Genomic DNA, 22,002 nt, shown 5'->3' with positions numbered 1-22,002 from the left:
GGTTGTTGTTACGTGCCCTCAAGTCGGTTCAAATTGTACCAATCCTATGTACAACAGAACAAAACATGCCCAGTCCTGCGCCATCCTCACAATCGGTGCTATGTCTGAGCCCATCATTGCAGCCACTGTGTCAATCCATCTCATTGTAGTACAGTATAATACTAAATAATTATTAATTACCAGTTATATTTTAACATCAAAAACAAACATTTCTAGAAGAGACATAAATAAATAAATAAATAAACAAACAAATAAATAAATAAACAAACAAACTGCATCATAGTTTTTAAATGACCAAGTAAAATAAATAATGTGAATATCTGATGTTAGAGTTAAAAACCCCACATCAGGACCAAGGCGTCTGGGAACATCTAGCTCAAGTGGCATAACATAGTTTGTAAAGAAAATGTTCTACATTCTACTTTGGTGAGTAGCGTCTGGGGTCTTAAAAGCCTGTGAGTGGCCATGTAAGATACTCTACTGGTCTCACCCCTTCGGGAACAAGGGAGGATGAAGAAAGCTAAGGATACAAGCATGAAGATTAGTCCAAAGGACAAAGGGACCACAACTACCATGGCCTCCACCAGACTGAGTTCAGTATGACTAGCTGGTGCCCAGTTACCACCACTGACTGCTCTGATAGGTTCACAATAGAGGGTCCCGGACAGAGCTGGAGAAAAATGCAGAACAAAATTCTAACTCACAAAAAAAGAACAGACTTACCTGTCTGACAGAGACTAGAGAAATTCCAAGTGTATGGCCCCCAGATACCCTTTTAGCTCAGTAATGAAGTCTCTCTCCTGAGGTTCACCCTGCATCCAAGATTAGACAGGCCCATAAAACAAAAGGAGACTAAAGGAGCACACCAGCCCAGGGGTAAGGGGTAGAAGGCAGGAGGGGACAGGAAGGCTGGTAAAAGGGAACCCGAGGTCAAGAATGGAGAGTGTTGATATGTCATGGGGTTGTTAACTAATGTCATAAAACAATATGCATAGTAAGTGTTTAATGAGAAGCTAGTTTGTTCTGTAAACCTTCATCTAAAGTTGAATTAAAAAAAAAAAAAAAAACCCATGTCATCCAGAGAAAATAATCAAAAGAACAATAGATATTTGTAAGAAATTTGCAGAGACACAATCTTTTTATTCTTAGTGGGTTATTAATCAACATGAAAGAAGAAAGAACAGAATGCAGAATTATTTTATTTAGTGTATGCTAAAGGTTGTATAAAATAATTTACCCTAATTCATGATATACTTTACTTCCTGTAAGCAAGGAGATAGGATTCTGTCTACATCTAAATATCAGTGTAAATATAGGAACAAAGATGCTAGAGCTAATGAATGCTAGAGCTAAAAAAAAAAGGGGGGGGCAATGGTAGAATTCTGAAAGTATCATTTATAAACATCTCACATGTTGAAGGCATATAAAGTTTTCACTTGAGAAACTACTGAAAAGTCAAGATTAATGTTATCAGAGCCTCTATTCATATATTCCATAAAAATGCTGAGAGCCTTTTTTCTAATTATTATATTGTGATGAATTTGATTTTTCACTGAGATTATTTTTCCTTACTACTCAACTAAGTTTTATACACTTTTAAAGGTAAGGAGAATTAGTGCTTAAATATGATTCTATTAACTTTTTTTGTCTAACACACACACACCATACACTGTTAAAAGGGTATCGGGTATCTAGAAATTTAAAGTAGAAGTTTAGTATCTGGACGTAGTATTGCCCTTTAGGTATCACCCCTGTTCTAAAGGACGTTATACTAAGCTGCATCACACATGCTACAGGCTACCCATCAAATAACTGGCATTTAATTATACCATCTCCGATGTAATTTAAACTAGGCTGGATGCTAGTATTTGGCCATAGAGAAAAACTGTGGAGTTTCTTGTTGTTCTTTTTTTTATTATTATTTGTTGAAAAAAATATAAAGATTCAAGTCAATCAAGTTTGTAGCCAATTCATAAAATAATTCAATGTCCTCAATAACAAATACATGTAATAAGAAATTTATGAAATGAAGGTAAGAAACAGCTTAAATAATCTCACCCCAAATCATCTTACCCCAAACAAGATTTGAAACAACAACAAACTCAGGGACTGTTTTTTGAACTTATTATATATACTGGGTTATTATACATAAGATGATTACTTAATAAAGACAGAATTACTTCCTAACATTTTTTATGCTGTTACAGCTAGAACGTAATTCCACGCCTCTATTTTCTTCCATGAAAAAAAAAAAAAAAAAGACTATTTTGTGAGGGTTTGCTCTTCATTGACAAGAATATGAGTGATTCCTTAATTGACAGCGTGTCGTGGTGTGTACTATAGTGTGTCACCATATTATGGTATGTGAAACCAGCTGTCAGCTACCCCTTTAAAGTGGGTACAAAAAGCTTTCTCAAAAGAGTCTCCATGCCAAGTACATTAATTTAAACCCATCACTACTTTCAAAATTATAATTAGTATTGATTGTAATAATTCATTTAAAATTCTTCAATTTTGCCAAGTGGTTTGCAAAAACTAAAACCAAATTTTATTAAGATGAAGACTATTATAATTTTTACCCACTGTTTAAGATGTTTATAATACTTTAAAAAAAATTCTGTCATGATAGCAAAAGTGTTACTTATTGAGCACTTCACACTTTAGTAATGACTTATAATATCCACACTTTGTTCATATAGATAGCATAGTGTGATGCAGAAAAAAATCACTCTCGACAAGAATTCTAGAAAATTCAGTTACTCTCTCAAGTGGCTATGTGATGTGGGAAAAACCACTTAACCTCATTGGGTTTCAAATTTATTTTCTACAAAATGAGATAGCTAGTTCAGATTAAAATTCCTTTGATCTAGATTGTGTTATATTAAATGTTTACTTATTAGAAAAATATTCTATCAAGTATTCCTTATATTTACTCATGCAGATTTTTTTGAGATTACTGGAGAAAAAATTGTGATTCCAGTTTAATTTACATATGTACATATATAGATTATATATTATTAGTCAGTTTTAAAAATAATTTTGTTTTGTAAATGACAAAGACATGTTTAAATGTATTTATGCATTTACATAATCACAAACAGTGTGGTGGTATTTGTTTCATATAAATGTGCCTTAGGATACCCAATGAAAATCTCTTCTCATTTAGTTATACTAACATTAAACATTTAAACATAGCAGCAATTGTGAGGATGATGCAGGACCAGGTAGTATTTCACTCTGTTGTACATATAGAGTTGCTATGAGTCGGAATCAACTCAACAGAATGTTAACAACAACATTACTTTTAAATTTTATATTGCCTATGCATTGCAATAAATTGACTAACAATTGTTTGAGTTACAGAAGACTTTTCAGAACTAAATGCTCATTTATTGGAGCAAATGCAAAGAGAAATAATTATCATTATACACTGTATTGGCTGTGATTAAAAGTAAAATTGTAAACTTTTAAAGGCCCAAATACATATATTATAAAACAGAAATAAGACAGACATTACATGAGATTGTAGTTCTTATTTAAAAAAAAATAATAATAATAAGCTCATTGCCATCTAGTCTATTCTGACTCATAGCGACCCTATAGGAGAAGAGTAGAGCTGGCCCATAGGGCTTCCAAGTATCTTACAGTGACTTTAAATTTCTGACATGGAAAGTCCTTTTTAGTCTTATTTTTCAAAGTGTTTCTCAATCTAGACTACCAATTAGTTCTTAAATATTTATTGCACTTTCCACTTATTGAGAACTAGTTATTTGCTATGACTCTCCTTAAGAAAATCTAAAATAATATTACAGGTTTTTTTTTTTTTTTTAAAGTCATCTTGAATGCATCTGTCATGGACTGAATTGTGTCCCCCAAAAATATGTGTATCAATTTGGCTAGGCTATGATTCCCAGTATTGTGTGATTGTCCACCATTTTGTCATCTGATATGATTTTCCTGTGTGTTATAAATTCTAAATCTATGATGTTAATGAGGTGAGACAGGGGGCAGTTGTGTTAATGAGGCAGGACTCAATCTCCAAGATTGGATTCTGTCTTGAGGCAATCAAGAGCAAGGGAGAATGAAGAAAACCAATGACACAAGGGAAAGATTAGTTCAAAGGACTCATGGACCACAACTACCACAGCCTCCACCAGACTGAGTCCAGCACAATTAGTTGGTGCCGGGCTACCACCACTTGCTTCTCTGATAGGGATCACAACAGGGGGTTCCGGACAGGGCTGGAGAAAAATGTAGAACAAAATTCTAACACACACAAAAAAGACCAGACTTACTGGTCTGATAGAGACTAGAGAAATCCCCAGACAACCTTTTAGCTCAGTAATGAAGTCACACCTGAGTTTCACCCTTCAGCCAAAGATTAGACAGGCCCATAAAACAAAACGAGACCAGATGAGCACACCAGCCCAGAGACAAGGACTAGAAGGCAGGAGGGGACAGGAAAGCTGGTAAAGAGGAAACCAAGGTCAAGAAAGGGAGATTGTTGACATACTGTGGGATTGGGCAACTAATGTCACAAAACAGTATGTGTATTAACTGTTTAATGAGAAAGTAATTTGCTCTGTAAATCTTCATCTAAAGCAAAAAAAAAAAAAAAAATTTAATTAAGAAAAATAAAACTGTTAAGAAATGAGAAGAATTTGTTAAACACAAACCTTTACTGAATAAAATTCTAAAGTATTTGTTTCATACAGCAACAAATAACTGCTCTTAGGTGGAAATTTCAAGGAAGAAAAAGAGAAAAAGAAACACGCAAAGATGTGAATAAAGCTAATCCAGTATTAAATAAATATTAATAAAACTATCCTTTCAAGTTTTAAAATAAATGAAATTAATATACAGTAAATACCATCTTATAAGATGGGAAGGGAAGTAATTAGAGTGCCTTGATCTATGACACAAGGACCTTGACACACATCTTTCCTGACTTTAAACCATGCAGTACCCCCTTGTTCTGTTCAAACGACTGTTTCTTGGTCTATGTACAGGTTCCTTATGAGCACAATTATGTGGAATACCCATTCTTTGCAAAGTTATACACAATTTGTTATGACCAACACAGTCCAATGCCTATGCATAGTCTACAAAACACAGGTAAACATCTTCCAGGTATTCTCTGCCTTCAGCCAAGATCCATCTGACATCAGCAATAATATCCCTCCTTTCGCGTCCTCTTCTGAATCTAGCTTGAATTTCCCGCAGTGCCATTCCACAACCATTCTTGAATTACCTTCATTTTACTTACCTGTGATATGAATGACACTGTTCAATAATTTCTATATTCTGTTGGATCACTTCTTTGGAATGGGCACAAATATGGATATCTTCCAGTCAGATGGCCAGGTAGCCAACTTCCAAATTGTTTGTCATAGACAAGTGAGCACTTCCGTAGTTAGATCCGTTTGATGAAATATTTCAATTAGTATTCCATCAATTCCTGGAGCCTTGTTTTTCACTACTGTCTTCAGTGCAGCTTGGACTTCTTCCTTCCGGACCATAAGTTCTTGATCTTAAGCTGCCTCCTGAAATGGTTGAAAGTCAACTAATTCTTGTTGCTACAGTGCCTCTGTATTCCTTTCACCTGCTTTTGATGTTTCTGGTGTCATTCAATATTTTGCTCACAGAATCCTCCAATACTGCAACTCAAGGCTTGAATTTTTTCTTTAGTTCTTTCAGCTTCAGAAATGCCATCCTGAATGCACCTGTCATGGACTGAATGGTGTCCCCGCAAAAAATGTGTTTATCGATTTGGCTGGGCCATGATTCCCAGTGATGTGTGATGGTCCACCATTTTGTCATCTGATGTGATTTTCCTATGATGTTAATGAGGAGAGATGGGTGGCAGTTGTGTTACTGAGGCAGGACTTAATCTACAAGATTGGATTGTGTCTAGAAACAGTTTCCATTGGGATATAAAACAGAGAAGCGAGCAGAGAAACAAAGGGTCCTCGTACCACCAAGAAAGCAACACCAAAAGCAAAGCGTGTCCTCTGGACCTAGGGTTCCTGTGGAGAGAAGCTCCTAGTCCAGGGGAAGACTGATGACAATGACCTTCCCCCAGAGCCAACAAAAAAAGCCTTCCTCTGGAGCTGATGCTCCAAGTTTGGAATTTTAGCCTACTTTACTCTAAGGAAATAAATTTCCCTTTGTTAAAGCCATCCACTTGTGGTATTTCTGTTATAACAGCAGTAAATATCTAAGACACTGAGCATGTTCTTCCCTCTTGGTTTTCTAACTCTGGTTCTTTTCACAGTTCATCATAATACCTTACTTTGTCTTCTCAAGCCACTCTGAAATCTCCTGTTTGGCTTCTTTACTTCATCATTTCTTCCTTTCACTTTGGCTACTCTATGGTCAAGAAGAACTCTCAGAGTCTCCTCCGACATTCATTTTGATCTTTTCTTTCTGTTCTGTCTTTTTAACGACCTTTTGCTTTCTTCAGGTATGATGTCCTTAACGTCTTCCCACAACTCGTCTCATCTTAGGTCATTAGTGTTCGGCGTGTCAAATCTATTCTTGAGATGCTCTCTAAATTCAGGTGGGCTATACTCAAGGTCATACTTTTGGCTCTTGTGGACTTGTTTTTATTTTTTTCATCTTCAACACGAACAATATAATCCGCTAATGATCTGTTCCACATTCAGCCCTTGGCCTTGTTTTGACTGATGATATCCAGCTTCTCCATCTTCTCTTTCCACAAATGTAGTCGATTTGATTCCTGTGTTTTCCACCCGGTTAGGTCCACGTGTATAGTCACTGTGTGTGTGCTGCAACACTAGTATGACATATATACACATATATCATGAAAACTCCCGTTTTGTTGCTTTTGAAACACAGATATTATGGCAATTGTGTCAATAAATTGTGCTGGTTAGACTTTGTTTTGTACTTTTGACTTCCAATTACATTTTATAGGGTCCTTTCATAAAGAAAAACCTTTCATTTTATATAGAATCATTTAGCCAGCTTTTCTCTAATGTGTATTATTAAATTTATTTATCCATACATAAAAACCACACAAAATTGTTCACATTAGTGGAAAAGTCAGTGCTTTACAATTTAATGTAATATTTTAGAAAAGACAAAGTATCTTTACTACTTGAAATAAGGATCATGAAATCAAGTAACACTTTGAAAACACAGGTACCTCCCCCCCACATTTATAGATTGACTTCATGCATTATTATCTAAAGTAGTGTTTTTTAAGAGGAAAACTATCAAGAAATAAAACCTAGCGTTCACAGTTTGATGAATCTGAAATGTGTACTTCCAATTGAGAGACACAATTGCAAACAACAGCCTGCACAAACAAAATAGAGAAAAACTGACTGAGGAGATACAATAGAACTGAGCGTACCTTTGGAAACTAGAGTTGTAATTCAGTTTGTAAGAAAATAAAGAATGGAAGTATTGGCCTAAACTCCACTGAAATCACAGAAGCCTAACACAATGCAACACAAGTGACATCTTTTTCTCAAAGAGGTGCAAGTCTCATTTCATCTGGCGATTCAATTACCCTCTCAACCTGGAAAGAATCCCCATCCTGAGTTGAGGTCCACCACCAGAGCAATGTGGCACAGCCTACATTGTACACAGCCAGTAAATATCCAAAAAGCTGCAGGCTTTAAAAAAAAAAGAATTTATGACCTTTTTATGATTGCTAAAGTGATTCTTCAACAAAAACACTGCTTATAAAAGTTTCTTAAATGTCTGACAAAAGGTTATATTTTCAATGTAATATCACTAAATATATGGAAATCCGTTTCAATAAATACCTAAGTGTAATGCTGCATTAGACAGTAAAGAATATGAAACTTTTCAGAGAAAGAGGCTTTCTTACAATACAGATGGTTCTGAGTTTAATTATTAGGCTTTTTATAAACTTTTCAAAGAATATTATTTCTCTCCCTTCTCCCTTTATTATTTAAACTTCGGTAGACCTAACATGAATCAAGTGTATACTAATTAGAATTCCAAAGTAAATATTGAATATTTAGGTAACACCTAGGTTTTCTGGTCATCAGCTGAGCTCTTAACCACTATGCCACCACGGCTCCAAAGGAACACCCACGGTGAGGCACAAGCCCATGACCCTGAGATTAAGAGTCTTGTGCTTTACCAACTGAGTTAGCTAGGCACGGAAAATTTAGCTAGCGTGGATATTCCAAGATGCTCCATCCTAGTTTTCATATCTCCTCATGTTTGGTATCAGGAGCAATACACTGGGTATCAGGAGCAATACATTTTTAGCCAAAACACTCAGTGACTTCAAAATCTGGGTATTTTGCTGTATTCCTTTTTAGATGAGGTCATAATTAAACATATAAGATTTCATATAAGTCTCTCCTAAGTTTTTTTTACAAATTAGACAAAAGTCCAGTGATGAAAGATGATCAGGATGCTGTAAAGTTCATAAATGACATACCTTCCCAGCAATCATCTTCCCAGAATACCATTCAGTATGGTATTCAAATATTTTCACAACCTATTCTGAACTATTTGCCCTTTGTTTTTCCCACCACTCTTCTTCATGAAGTTACACTCTATTCTAGCCATAATGAACTCATTAGAATTCCACAAACCACCATGTCCTCTCCCATATCCCTGCCTCTTCTCATGCTGAATACTCTTCTTCTTCATGAATTGCATGGACTGCAGCACTTACCATATTGAAATGTAGTTAGGCTTTTTTTGTTGTTTTGTTTTATGTGTCTATCTTTGCTCATAGATTATGAACTTCTGAAAGGCAGAGGGTCATAGCAGGGACCTCTTTTACCCAGTGCCTGGCACTGTGTCTGGCAGATATAAGGTGTCCAATAAATAATAGCAGCAGCAAGAGCAATCACTTACATAGTATTTACCGTAATGAATGAGTAGGAAAATCAATGATCCGACATCAAAAAAATACTTGTTGCACAATTACTATATGTTAGCCATTTCCACAAACAAATACTATTCAGTTTATTATACAACCTTACAAAAAAAGATGATATTTTCCTTTATTAGTGAAGAGGTAGTAATTGTTCCTGGGTTCAGACTTCAAGTCCTAATCAATCTGACCACTCAGATTAATGTCATCATTCTACCACTTTTAAAGTCCTATAGCTACATAATTCTGCTTATCATTTCTCTCTTTCTCTCTCTCTCTCTAAATATACATAATGTTTTACATACATCTACTTGTATGTATACTTGTAACCCTGGTGGCACAGTGGTTAAGAGCTCAGGCTGATAACCAAAAGGTTGGCAGTTCAAATCCACCAGCCACTCTTTGGAAACTCTATGAGGCAGTTCTACGCTGTCCCACAGGGTCGCTATGAGTCGGAATCGACTGGATGGTACACAATAACAACAACAATATGTACATTTATTTAAGAGGTGTCCTGGTGGTGCAGTGGTTAAGCACTCAGCTGCTAATCAAAAGGTCAGTGATTCGAATCCCCTAGCTGCTCCGTAGAAGAAAGATGTGGCAGTCTACTTCCACAAAGATTTACAGCCTTGGGAACCCTGTGGGACCATTCTGCTCTGTCCTATAGGGTCACTATGAATCAGAATCAACTCAGTGGCAATGGGTTTGATTTGGTTTTATATTTAATTGTATATACATATATTTACATATAATAATCAACACATGGGAATACAATCTTTATATCTAAAAAGGTAGCTGGTTGTTTACAGGTACCTTTGCAACATTTCAGAACATTAGTGTTAAACTTTATGAAAAGGATTCTCTACATCCTTAGAGGAAAACTTCTTCAGCTTTTGCTCATTACTATAAGATACTTGCCCAAGAGCTCTCAGTGCTCCTGTCACAAAATTTAGATACTATTAGTTAATTATTCTATCACTCAAAAAATTAGACTAAGGATTACATTGGTTAAAAAAAATCTAAAGGTCAAAATTCCCTTTTGTTCTACGCATGTTCATAAAAGTCTGTTTTCTGTTTTTTGTGTACGTATTTTTAGCTATAACTACCAGACTTACCCAAATCTTAAATAAATTTCAGTAAATAGAAAAGGTCTATTCCCTTGATGTGTCTCAATGTGCCAGACTTATTTCCAAAGCAAATATATTTCACAAATTTGAAATGTGTTTGATCATCAATGACAGTTCTTATCTACAGGCATTTAGCAAACTTAAGCTAGAGTAAATTGATTCAGGGAATCCCTTGTTTAAAAAAAATCACTTATTTCAACATAAGTAATTTTTAATACAATTAACAACATTTTCATCCTAATAACATCATAACTTGGTAGGTCATAATTAAAAAATGTTCCACATTTTCAAATGCTTATTGAAATTTTATTTTAAATTGATAACCAAATTTACTAATACAAGCTTTACATTTTAATCACAGGTAATAAGACATAAATTTCAAATGCTGTTTTTAACTTCCATTTGCAGAGCTAAAATCTGAATTTACCTTGTTTGCAATACTTGTGATGAACGATTTGATGTCCAGATTAGTTGGGCAGCTCTTCTGACAGGGAGCATCTGCACATTTCAAGCATCTAGGGAATAAAATAATTGGGTTAAGGAAATAATAATGTAACCAAGAAAATACTCTCTATAATCTCTACCTTATACCCATTCAGAGTAACTGTCTAATAAGAATAAAATTATACTATTTTTAGATACATTTTTTAAAGCAATAAAGTAAATCTATTAGTATCTGTATTTCGCCTTTTGTGTATCTCCTGAGATGCATAAAACAACACCACTCTGGCTAAAAACTGCCCTTCTTTTCAGTGTTCCTTCTAGATTTTAAGTGGATCATACTTATTTAAGACATTTCAGGAAGCCCTGGTGGCGCAATGGTTAAGTGCTCAGCTGTTAACTGAATGGTTGGCGGTTCTAACCCATCCAGCGGCTCTGTGGGAGAAAGACCTGGCAATCTGCTCCCATAAAGATTACAGCCTAGAAAACCCTGTGGGGCAGTTCTGCTCTGCCACATGGGGTCACTGTGAGTAGAAACCAACTGGATGGCAGCTAACAACAACAACACTGACTCATTTACTTTATCATTCTTGTTTTGATCCCTGAATACTCTGACAATACCTAGACTATACCATCTTTTATGATAAAAATTTGTATGCCTTGATGACCATAACTGTTATACGAATACAAAGATTAAACTTCTTCATTGACCACTTGTAACATCCTTTCTTGCTCTCTCCCCCTCCAATTTTCTGAAGTCTTTCCACCTACATATAATTCACATGGCAACTGGGCTGTGTAGTAGACACCACAATGCTTAATCCAAACCCACTCACTTCAGGACCAAAACATTTATTCCCCCAGCTGCTGTTCCCTCAGCTGAAGAGAACGGGTTCATTCAAGGTCATGTCCCCTTTCCAGTGACAGATGGCATGGAATTACAGGTCAATGAGGGAGGTTAGAAACCAGTTCAGATGCCTGCCTTTAAAGAACAAGTCTTCAGGAATCCAGAGGCTTATGCTGTAGATATGTCACAGTCTACCCAGTCCTGCTTCCTTCACTCCTCTACAGATGTTGCTCTCCAAATAAATTCATTGCATTCTAGTCTCATCATAGTTAAATTATTTAATAAAACCGCCCAGAGAACTTGATAAGTGGCACAGAGTTCACAGACAAGTTCCAAGTAAGTCTGAGTTACAGGCCTGAAGATTTGCATTCTGGGAAGAAAAGAAAAAAAAGACCACAGAGTGATTCTGATACACATGGCTGGAACCTCATTGTGAGAACAACATATCTATAATTACTACTTCGGGAAAGCTAAAGCCACTGGCTAGTCTTCCTTTATTTGTATATTAGCTTATCATGCTTCTTCATGTTTTCATTCATTTAACAAGTATTTAATGAGTCTTTGATACATGACAGACTCTGGGATCTGAAAACACATAGTCCTTCTCCTATTGTGGTCTTTCTCTCATGGGAACTTGTAATTTGGAGGAAGTACAGACATATGAAAGATAACTGCAGTTTAGTCAATGTGAATTTGGGTGAAATACAGCATGCTAAGGGAGCACATATGAACATTAGTTTTGGAGGGAGAGAGTCAGGAAAGGCTGCTTGGGAGAAGGAATACTTAAACAGAAGTTCAAAGAACAAATGGTCATTAAGAAAGAAAAGGAAGATAGGAGCTGGGGTGCAGGGTCAGTCACAAGAATACCCCAGGAATAGAAACAGCATGTGCCAAGGCTGAGAAAGAAAAGAGCATGACAGGATAGATGAACAAAGGCAATTTGGTCTGGCTAGAATACAAAGCAAAAGTAGGAATAGAGAGAAATTAGGCTGGAGGGATATAACTTAAAAAGATATAATACTGTCACATCTGTCACGAGACCACAATTTCTCCAAGACTTTCATTGCAAATGAATCCTACGTTGTTCAGCAACAAAGGTGACTAGCTAGCTCATTTTCTATCTACTTCCATGTGCAAAGACTTTGGTTCGTTTCCTTCAAGAAAATAATACTGATCTCCTTGTACATTCTTTTGTGAGTGGAAGAGGCCTCCTCATTGCCTGGACCAATTTCTCAGTACCTAATTAATATCTTGTTTTTAAATTTGATCTCTTTTCTCTGGTTTGTGCCCTTAGCCTTCTCTCTAAATTAAATTTTACACAATGAGTACCGAAGGCTTTTCATAATCAATTGTCCTTTCTGAAATGTAGTCATTAAACCTCTGCCCTATCACTTCTCTAAATGCCATTGTTAGATTCACATCTATCATTTGGTTGAATTCCTATCTTGCTACACTTACTTTTTTTTTCCCCCTGAAAAACTGTCACTGAATTTTTAAGTAATATTTATAGACTACAGCTCAAAACAATGCAAAAGAACATTAAATATATGGTCTGTTTGGTCCTTAATGCTAAAATGAGGTGCTACTTAACATATGTTACCTCTCATGTATACATATATGTTAAGCATTAATGATAATTTGAAAGGATTTCCTATTATGTGATAAAATCAAAATCACTAAAAATTGAGCAAATAATGTTCCATCTTGAATATTTTCTAATTTATTAACAAAAAAAAATAGTCATTTCTACAGTTTAAAAATACCTGCCTTTCCATAGGAATAAATAGCAACAAATATGCTTATTTGTTACCCTATAGATTCTGGTTGCCCCTAACATCTAACTTGAAAAATAAGGCAATAAAAAAATAAAGTTATAATGTCGGCAGGTTTGAATGAAACAAATTAATGCACAGTGTATCTTTCTCTTCCAGAAAAATCTTAAATTCAACATAAACAGATTCACTTAACCGCACTGACAATGTAAGGATTTTTACTTGTGGTTATTAAACCTCCTTACCAAATAATTCTCCTTCTATTATTGAGCTAGTTCACAAATAACAGCTGTTGGAAATGTCAGATGTTAATGAGGCAGGGCAACGCAAACCTGAATTGTAGCATTCTTTTTTTCTTTGGTGCCATGAATATGCCAGAATGGGCAGGCTCTGATAATAATACCATCTTGCAATTCTCTAAGCGCTCTGCAGACTAAAGTGCATCAGGCTGCCATTAATCCCACTTATCACTCTGACAGCTCAGTAATTACACTACTGCTATAGCCAGGTAGTCCTAATAAAATATCAACCACTGCACTGGAATGCATACCGGTGAGATGTTTTATTAAACTTGGGGGGGTTGATCATCCAGTGACATTAGTGTTGACCTATTTTTCTATTTGACAATAAATTATCCTTTGACCATGTCATAATAGATATTACAGAGTACATTTTCTGTACCAAATCAGAAAGGTACTGCATTACAATGATGTAGGCAAATGGTGTAAATAAAATAGCAGAAATGCATGTCAGAATGTTATTACCTAAATTGCTTTAAATGACTGATACCATGAAAAATCACAGACACAGTACTTAGGGGAATATGTCAACAATTATTGTAAACCACAGTTCTACATAAATTTTTCCTTAGAAGCAACATTTAAATTACACTTGTTTTTATCTTCATTTAATTCCCTTTTTAAAGTTACTCTGTTATTATGCAGATATTTTTCAATAAATTGTAAGAGGCAAAAAATTAAGATAAACAATTATATAATATTTTTAATCCCCAAATAATTACATTAGTTCTAAGAGTAGATTAAATTTTTTAGAGCAAAGAAACATCTGAGATATTTTACTACTGATAAACTTTTTTTTTTTCATTTCCGTATTTAATAGAGAGCATAACAGTGGGTCTCATTAAAAGCAAAACATGGAATCCTTAATAAATGTTAACATTTTGTGATTCAACATGACCATAAAAATGTATGAAAACTTTAGTACCTCTATTTAAGGGACAAAAACTATTAAAGGAAACATTTATTCAGGGCTTTTCTCTAGGGAAGAAGAGATATGACTCCTTTCCCCAAATGTCAGTGAGGCTGGGCAGTTTTACTCCATAGTGTGACACCAGAAAATACTAGTGAGTAGTTAAATAAGTGGCCTTTTTTTTCTTCACACATCTGAGAACAGATGTCCACTTCTTTTATTGGTCAGCACCCCCAGGGATTATAATTGTAACCTATGCTTGTTAGAAAATTGTCTACTTCATGAGTTTAAATGACTAAATTAATTTACTTCTGAGCTAAAAAAAAAAAAATCACACGAATCTATTTGAAAACCTTAAAATGTCATGTTTCATCTTCTTCAGCTTTGCTAGACTTTGGTTCAATCAAATCAGCATTGTTCTATCAGTCTATGTATGATATTAGGTACCTAGCTAGCTACACAGATACAGATAATCTAATTGAACAAGTTGATACATTCATTGAAAAATTAAAATATTTACCCAACATTAATATTGTATTTTCTTAGATCTTTGCTGCACAGCACCTACATTTGAAAGATCTAACTGAGATGTACCAGATTGGTATAGGCCCTACCTTCCTTGTCCTGTAAGCATCAGTATAGGCAACTATAGAGCCTAATACCCTTCCCCAGTTATGCAATATTCCTTTTGGAAACTGGGCAGTATCAGGTCGAAAGGAAAGAGTGTCAAACCCAGAAATGGAAGTTAGAAGTGTCAAACAGATGTCTGAGTTCCACAGTTGTCTTTCCTTGTCTCCAAACACTTTCATTATAAAAGGGCCTAAGAAAGATGGCTGTTATCTATAAAACATGATGGAACTAATTTCATGCTCTCATCCTAATAAAGAGTCAAGAGTCACCTACAGCTTCCAATAATTCGCTGGATATTTACACCTCTTCACTTCTCTCAATCGAACATTAAAAGCTCTTCCTGCAGACTTTCTGACTCTGGTTCTCAGACTGCACCACAGGTTGTTATTGGCTTAAGGGTATTTGGAACTGACTTTGAATATTTCTAATATGCATTTTGGCCCAGCTTCTATATTCTGCAGAGTTGGAAAGCTGTGGCAACAATCATTAAAAGTAACTGAATTTTTAATGTTGTTCACCATTCTGCCTTCTACCCACACCAATGATGTTCATGTTTTAAGGTTTTGATATTTGGACTTAAAAGTTAATACTAAAACATAATATATAGAGAGAGCTATTTATCTTCTATAAATTTCTGTTAGCATGTGGTGCTTCAAACAGGCCAATAAATGCAAAATTTAGAAGAACAACACAATTTATACAACCAATGCTCAAAATATTTGGTTGGATGATGATGATCATTGGTCTGGGAATAAAACATAGGTAAAAAACTTCACTACAATCTTTCTTTAGTATATGTCTGATAATTACTGGTTTTCTCACATGGCAATAGCTAAAAAAAATGTGTGTTACACTTGCTTCCATATTTTGAATTAAATGGTGGAACTTAAATACTCATACTTGATCTCTCTATATAAAAAATTCTTAAAATTTGGTAGTCTGCTTTTACCCCCAACATGGAGATGAGAGCATTGAGGTTCCAGTAATCTCCCAGAAGCATAATGTACACAATGGCTAAGGAATCTGTTTGGCGAATAGTATGCCTCTACACCTCTCACTCAGGCTGCTTAAGTAAAGGCCTTGGGCCCAGAACATTCTCTGATAAGGAGGCTGGTAATTGGGTCACTTAGTTTCTCCCAGTTCCTTCTCCTTATTAGCGAAGGCTTCTCCCCGTTCTGGGAACCCAGTAGCTTTCTCTGTTTCTTGCACATGCACAAGCACCATACGGTACCTGACCAACCCTGCTTCTATAACTGCTACCAACAGGAAGGGAATGGGGTCTCTCATGCTGCAGCACAAGAAGGGTAAGGAATGTGCCAGATGTTAGGAGCTAGCCTCAAGGGATAGATCGAAGGGGAAAAAGGCTCTGTGAAGCCTAACATGAGTGCCCTCATGTGTTCCACTAGTCTACTACCGTTTTTTGAGTCATTCTGATGTAAGCCCCTGCCCTGTAGCCACTGCCCCCACCACTATAAAACCTCTGCCCTCCCACTGTGGGGTCCTCAGATCTGCTCTGGTTCTGCAGCCACCCAAGACTTGGCCTCATATGTAAGTCTCCCTAATAAACTCCTTTGCTTTCACACTGGAGTTGCCCATCTCTTTCTTTAGTCTCTCAGCACCCTCCATTTTGGAAGGCAAATTTCATGTTACTGGTCCTTGCCTGGACAGCAACTGAGAGAAACTACTAGAACACATTTAATATCTTGCACTCAGGACTATTCTATCCACATATAAAGACAAGTTAGAAATTTCAAAAGGTAGTTTTCTACTAACCACATCTTTTGGAAACCGTGATGCCTTCTTGTCAGAGTAAATTTAGGGCTGAGAAAGAAGTATTTTAAATCTTATCTAGAAAAAATGCTACAGTATCATTTCTTTTGGAGTTTGTCATGGATTGAATTGTGTCCCCCCAAAATGTGTCAAGTGGACTGGGCTGTGATTCCTAGTATCCTGTGATTGTCTATCATTTTGTCACCTGATGTGATTTTCCTCAGTGTTGTAAATCCTACCTCTGTGATGTTAATGAGAGGATTAGAGGCAGCTATGTTAATGAGACAGGACTCAATCTACAAGATTAGGTTGTGTCTTAAATCCATTTGTTTTGAGATATAAAACAGAGAAGGGAGCAGAGAGGCAGGGGAACTTCATACCACCAAAAAACAAGAGCCGTGAAAAAAGCGCATGCTTTGGACCCGAGGTCCCTGTGCTGAGAAGCTCTTCAAATGGGTAAGACTAATGAGAAGGACCTTCCCCCCAGAGCCAACAGAGACAGAAAGCCTTCCCCTGGAGCTGGCACCCTGAATTCTAACTCCTAGTTTCCTAGACAGTGAGAAAATACATGAGTCTTTGTTAAAGCCATCCACTTGTGGTATTTCTGTTATAACAGCACTAGATAACTAAGACAGAATCTAATTTTAGCTTAAGGAAAAAAGTAAAAATAATTTTGACTGTTTGCTCATGAAGCTTCCTAAGTCAAGATCAAAAGGTTAGGGTTTTAGGGAGCTGCCAGAAAATCAAGCCAGATTCTGAAGAGGACTTGGAAGGAGGGACATTACTGCTGATGTCAGGTGGATCTTGGCTGAAAGCAGACAATACCAGAATGGTGTTTACTTGTATATTATTGACTATGCAAAGGCATTCAACTGTGTGGATCATAACACATTATGGGTAACATTGCAAAGAATAGGAATTCCACAACACTTAATTGTGCTCATGAAGAACCTGTACATAAACCAAGAGGCAGTCATTCAAACTAAACAAGGGGTACTTCGTGGTTTAAAATCAGAAAAGGTGTGCATCAGTGTTGTATCTTTTCACCATACTTATTCAATCTGCATGCTGAGCAAATAATCTGAGAAAATGGAGTATATGAAGAAGAAGGCTCCATCAGGGTTGGAGGAAGACACTTTAACAACCTGTGATATGCGGATGACACAATCTTGCTTGCTCAAAGTGAACAGGACTTGAAGCACTTACTGATGAAGACCAAACACCACAGCCTTCAATATGGATTATACCTTAACATAAGGAAAACAAAAATCCTCACAGCTGGACCAATAAGCAACATCACGATAAACACAGAAAATACTGAAGTTGTCAAGCATTTCATTTTACTTAGATCCACAATCAATGCCCACGTAAGCAGCACTTGACAAATCAAATGACAGATTGCATTGGGCAAATCCGCTGCAAAAGGCCTCTTTAAAGATGTCACCTTGAGGACTAATGTGCACCTGACCCAAGCCGTGGCATTTTCAATAGTCTCAGATGCATGAGAAAACTGAAGAGTGAATAAGGAAGACCAAAGAAGAATTGATGCCTTTCAATTACAGTGTTGTCAAAGAATATCGAATATACCATGAACTACCAGAAGAACTAACCAGTCTGTTTTGGAAGCTGTACAGCCAGAGTGCTCTGTGGAAGTCAGAACGGGGAGACTTTGTCTCAAGTACTTTGAACACGTTATCCGGAGGGACCAATCCCTGAAGAAAGATATCATGGTCAGTAAGGTAGAGGGTCAGGGAAAGAGAGAAAGACCCTCGATGAGATGGACTGACACAGTGGCTACAACAATGGGCTCAGGCACAGCAACAATTGTGAGGATGGCACAGAACCAGGCGGTATTTCTTTCTGTTGTACATGGGGTTGTTATGAGTCGGAACCAACTGGATGGCACCTAACAACAACAACAGAAGTTACAGAGCACTATGATTCAGAGAAGAGAAGGAAGTAACTTGCCCTATGTTCTTTGAACAGTATCAGGTACTGTGGAGTCGACTCTGACTCATAGTGACCCATGTGTGTGAGAGTACAACTGTGCTCCCTAGTGTTTTCAATGGCTGATTTTTTGTAAGTAGGTCACCAGGTCTTTTTTCCAAAGAATCCCTGGGTGGACCTGAAGCTCCAACCTTTTGGCTAGCAGCATAGCACATTAACCATTTGCAGCACTCAGGACTCAATGCTAATGGTAAGTTTTTCTAACTCAGTCCATTACCCTTTCCACCTCACAGCACTTATTTTACTATAATTAATATGCTATTACTAGGAATTTAATTTTATTACAACTTTTAAAAAACTTTTGTTTAGCAGTTTCTGCTGGAAACATTCTGTTATTAGCATATGTCTTGGTTATCTAGTGCTGCTATAACAGAAATACCAGAAATGGATGGCTTTAACAAGGAGAAATTTATTCTGTCACAGTCTAGTAGGCTACAAGTCTAAATTTAAGGCTTCAGCTCCAGGGGAAGGCTTTCTCTCTCTGTCGGCTCTGGAGGAAGGTCCTTCTCATCAATCTTCCCCTGGACTAGGAGCTTCTCAGGTCCAGAGCAAACATTCTGCTCCCGGTGCTGCTTTCTTGGTGGTATGAGGCCCCCCCCACTTGCTGCTCACTTCCCTTTCATTTCATCTCTTGCAAGACAAATGGTAGTTGAGGCCACACCCCAGGGAAATTTCTGTTACATTGGATCAGGGGTGTGGCCTGAGCAAGGGTGTTACATCCCAACCTATTCTTCTTCAACATAATCCAATCTCACCTCATTAACCACAGGCAGAGATTAGGATTCACAACATACAGGAAAATTATATCAGTCACAAAATGGAGGACAACCACACAATACTGGAAATCATGGCTTAACCAAGTTGACACATATTTTGGGGGGACACAATTCAATCCATGACAGCATATTCTCATTTTTAAAAATTAAGCGTACAACAAAAACCTCCACAGCACAGGTAGACAGAAACTCATCTACATATTGTTGTCCTACAAACAAATAAAATATCTTCATATAAACTTGGCACATATCACCTTATGAAAATGTTTAAACAAACATATTGTCCTTTTTTCTGGACAGAGAGAATATCTTCATGAATAAGAACCTGAAGGATGCTACTCACAAACTTACATTTTTATCTTTCTTACTCTCAAGGGGATTTGGAAAAAGAAGATAAGATGTGAATGTATGGAGGTGGAACAAGAAGGATGTGATAGAAGTGGTGTGCGTTAACCGAGGGAAGATTCACTGGAAGAAAATGCACACACATCATGAACACAGAAATACCCATTGCCGTGGAGCTGATTCTGGCTCATAGCTACCCCACAGAAATAAGTAGGTATTAAAAGAGACCAGAGCCTGTTTAAAGGAAGTGAAGTCAGTCCTGAAAGCATTTAGAACCTACGGGGGCCTTAAGATATTAAAAACAGAAATATTAAATAATAAAACAAAATCTAAACAGCAATATCAAACAATGACCAAAACACCAAAAAGAAAATAGCTTTAATTGTTGAATGAGTGGTACTGAGAATTACAGGGGAGAGTGATATCACTGTAGGCTAGCGCAGTGAAGAAAGATGTTCCCACTCCTGATTTCTCTGTTATGAATTTATTTAACAGAGTACAAGATAATTGCTCATAAAATGAATTATTGAAATAGAATAAAAGTAGGTTATTGTAGTTTGACTATTAGAAGTAATTAAAAATTAAGTATAAACCAGTTTTTTTTAATATCTCCATAATACAGAAACAGTTACAGTAAAGTCAATAAATACAGAACAAATAAAAATACTTACTAAATGATTTTATGCCCAGTAGAAGTCTGGGTACTAAAGCCTCTGATATAATTTGATCCCTGTCACCTGCAGCTACCCTAGAGATACACTTTAATCAAAAAACCAGAGAATACCGAAGATAGAAGCTCTGTTTTGTCCCGGAGGGATGGTGATCTTGTTGGCAACATTCTCTTAGGAGGCCATTCTTTACTCACTTTAGAGATGGTGGGGATTGAGAGTATTTAAAAGGATTGAGGAAAATGGTTTGATTCAAGAGGAAGATAAAGAGTTGCCCTGTCTTGCAGTAATAAATATTATAAGCCATGTAACTAGCTCAGGGTTCCTTTTAAGATCTGGCAGTACTAGGCAGCCAATGTAAACAGGTCGAATAATACATAGCATATATGTATAAGACATATATACACAGACATAGTGTGTGTGGCTGTGTGTATATGTGTAGAGCGTACGTGCATGTACCCAGGCTTACGTGTATGCTACTACTAATTAAGTGCTCAAATGTGCTTGCTTGTCCGAAGTCTTTAAATATATTCACTCAGGAACCATAGCTTAGAGGTTAAGAGCACAGGCTCTGGTGCTTGATTACCCATATTTAAATCCCGACTTTACCATTTTTTAAGACTTTAGGCAAGTTACCCAACCTCTGTGGTCATCAGTTTGCTCATATGCAAACAGGCATAATAATGTGTACTTCGTGGGTTTGTTGTGAGAATTTTAAAAGATTATATATTTATTCTAATTAGTATGTACTTCTCAAGTCACTAAACAGGCATTCTCTGTAATTATAAAAAGCTCTAAAAGTAAGGTACTGTTTTCTTTAATGTCAAGTGGATCAGTAATGACACAAAGTATAATGGTTTACAATTACTTACAAGCATTAAACATAGTAGACATCTGATAAACATAAAACGATGCTTCAAGTGTTCATTTCCCCCTTACTGGATTTCATAAAAAGGAAGATATCCCCATCTCAGGAAAATCAGAGACACCTTCCTAGACTGAGACATTTAAGCTGAGTATTGAAGGACAAGTAGCACCTGACCATGTGAAAATGAGTATAACTACAGCTTAATATTGTTAGCAAATTCTGGATGCACACTTGTTTTTTTTGTTTTTGTTTTCTGTATTCCACATAGCAGCTACCACTGCATCACGTACATTTTAGCATCCAACAGTGTGAAATGAATGAATGAATGAATGAAAGGAATGAGGGGAAAAGAAACTGTATTGCCTAATGCCATCCACTAGGAGGAGCACTGCTGGCGCAGTAATTAAGAGCTCGGCTGGTAACCAAAAGGTCAGTAGTTCAAACCCACTAGCCACTCCTTGGAAACTCTATGGGGCAGCGCTATGGGTTGCTAAGAGTCGGAATCAATTCAATGGCAAGGGAGTTCAGTGCCTATGGGATAGTAGTTGAGGTACATGTATATACAGGTGCTCACACACGTTTATGGAAAATTCTTGGGTTGGTCATTGTACTTCCTCAGGAATCAAAACAATGAAAAATATCAGTCTCAGTA

The 22,002-nt window shown here is 36.6% G+C and overlaps 1 protein-coding gene across 4 annotated transcripts in view; it reads right to left on the bottom strand.

The window, feature by feature from the left end:
• Nucleotides 1-22,002, bottom strand: part of DPYD (dihydropyrimidine dehydrogenase) — a 981,230-nt gene that overhangs the window by 745,294 nt on the left and 213,934 nt on the right. For all 4 annotated transcript variants that reach the window (XM_049875731.1, XM_049875734.1, XM_049875732.1 and 1 more), the window contains one exon: nt 10,445-10,532. In XM_049875731.1, the coding sequence (XP_049731688.1) occupies nt 10,445-10,532 (88 nt within the window). The remainder of the gene's footprint in view (nt 1-10,444; nt 10,533-22,002) is intronic.

This window comes from Elephas maximus, chromosome 3, assembly GCF_024166365.1.
Source record: "Elephas maximus indicus isolate mEleMax1 chromosome 3, mEleMax1 primary haplotype, whole genome shotgun sequence".
NCBI lineage: Eukaryota > Metazoa > Chordata > Mammalia > Proboscidea > Elephantidae > Elephas > Elephas maximus.
This window is presented reverse-complemented; position numbering and strand designations above follow the sequence as displayed.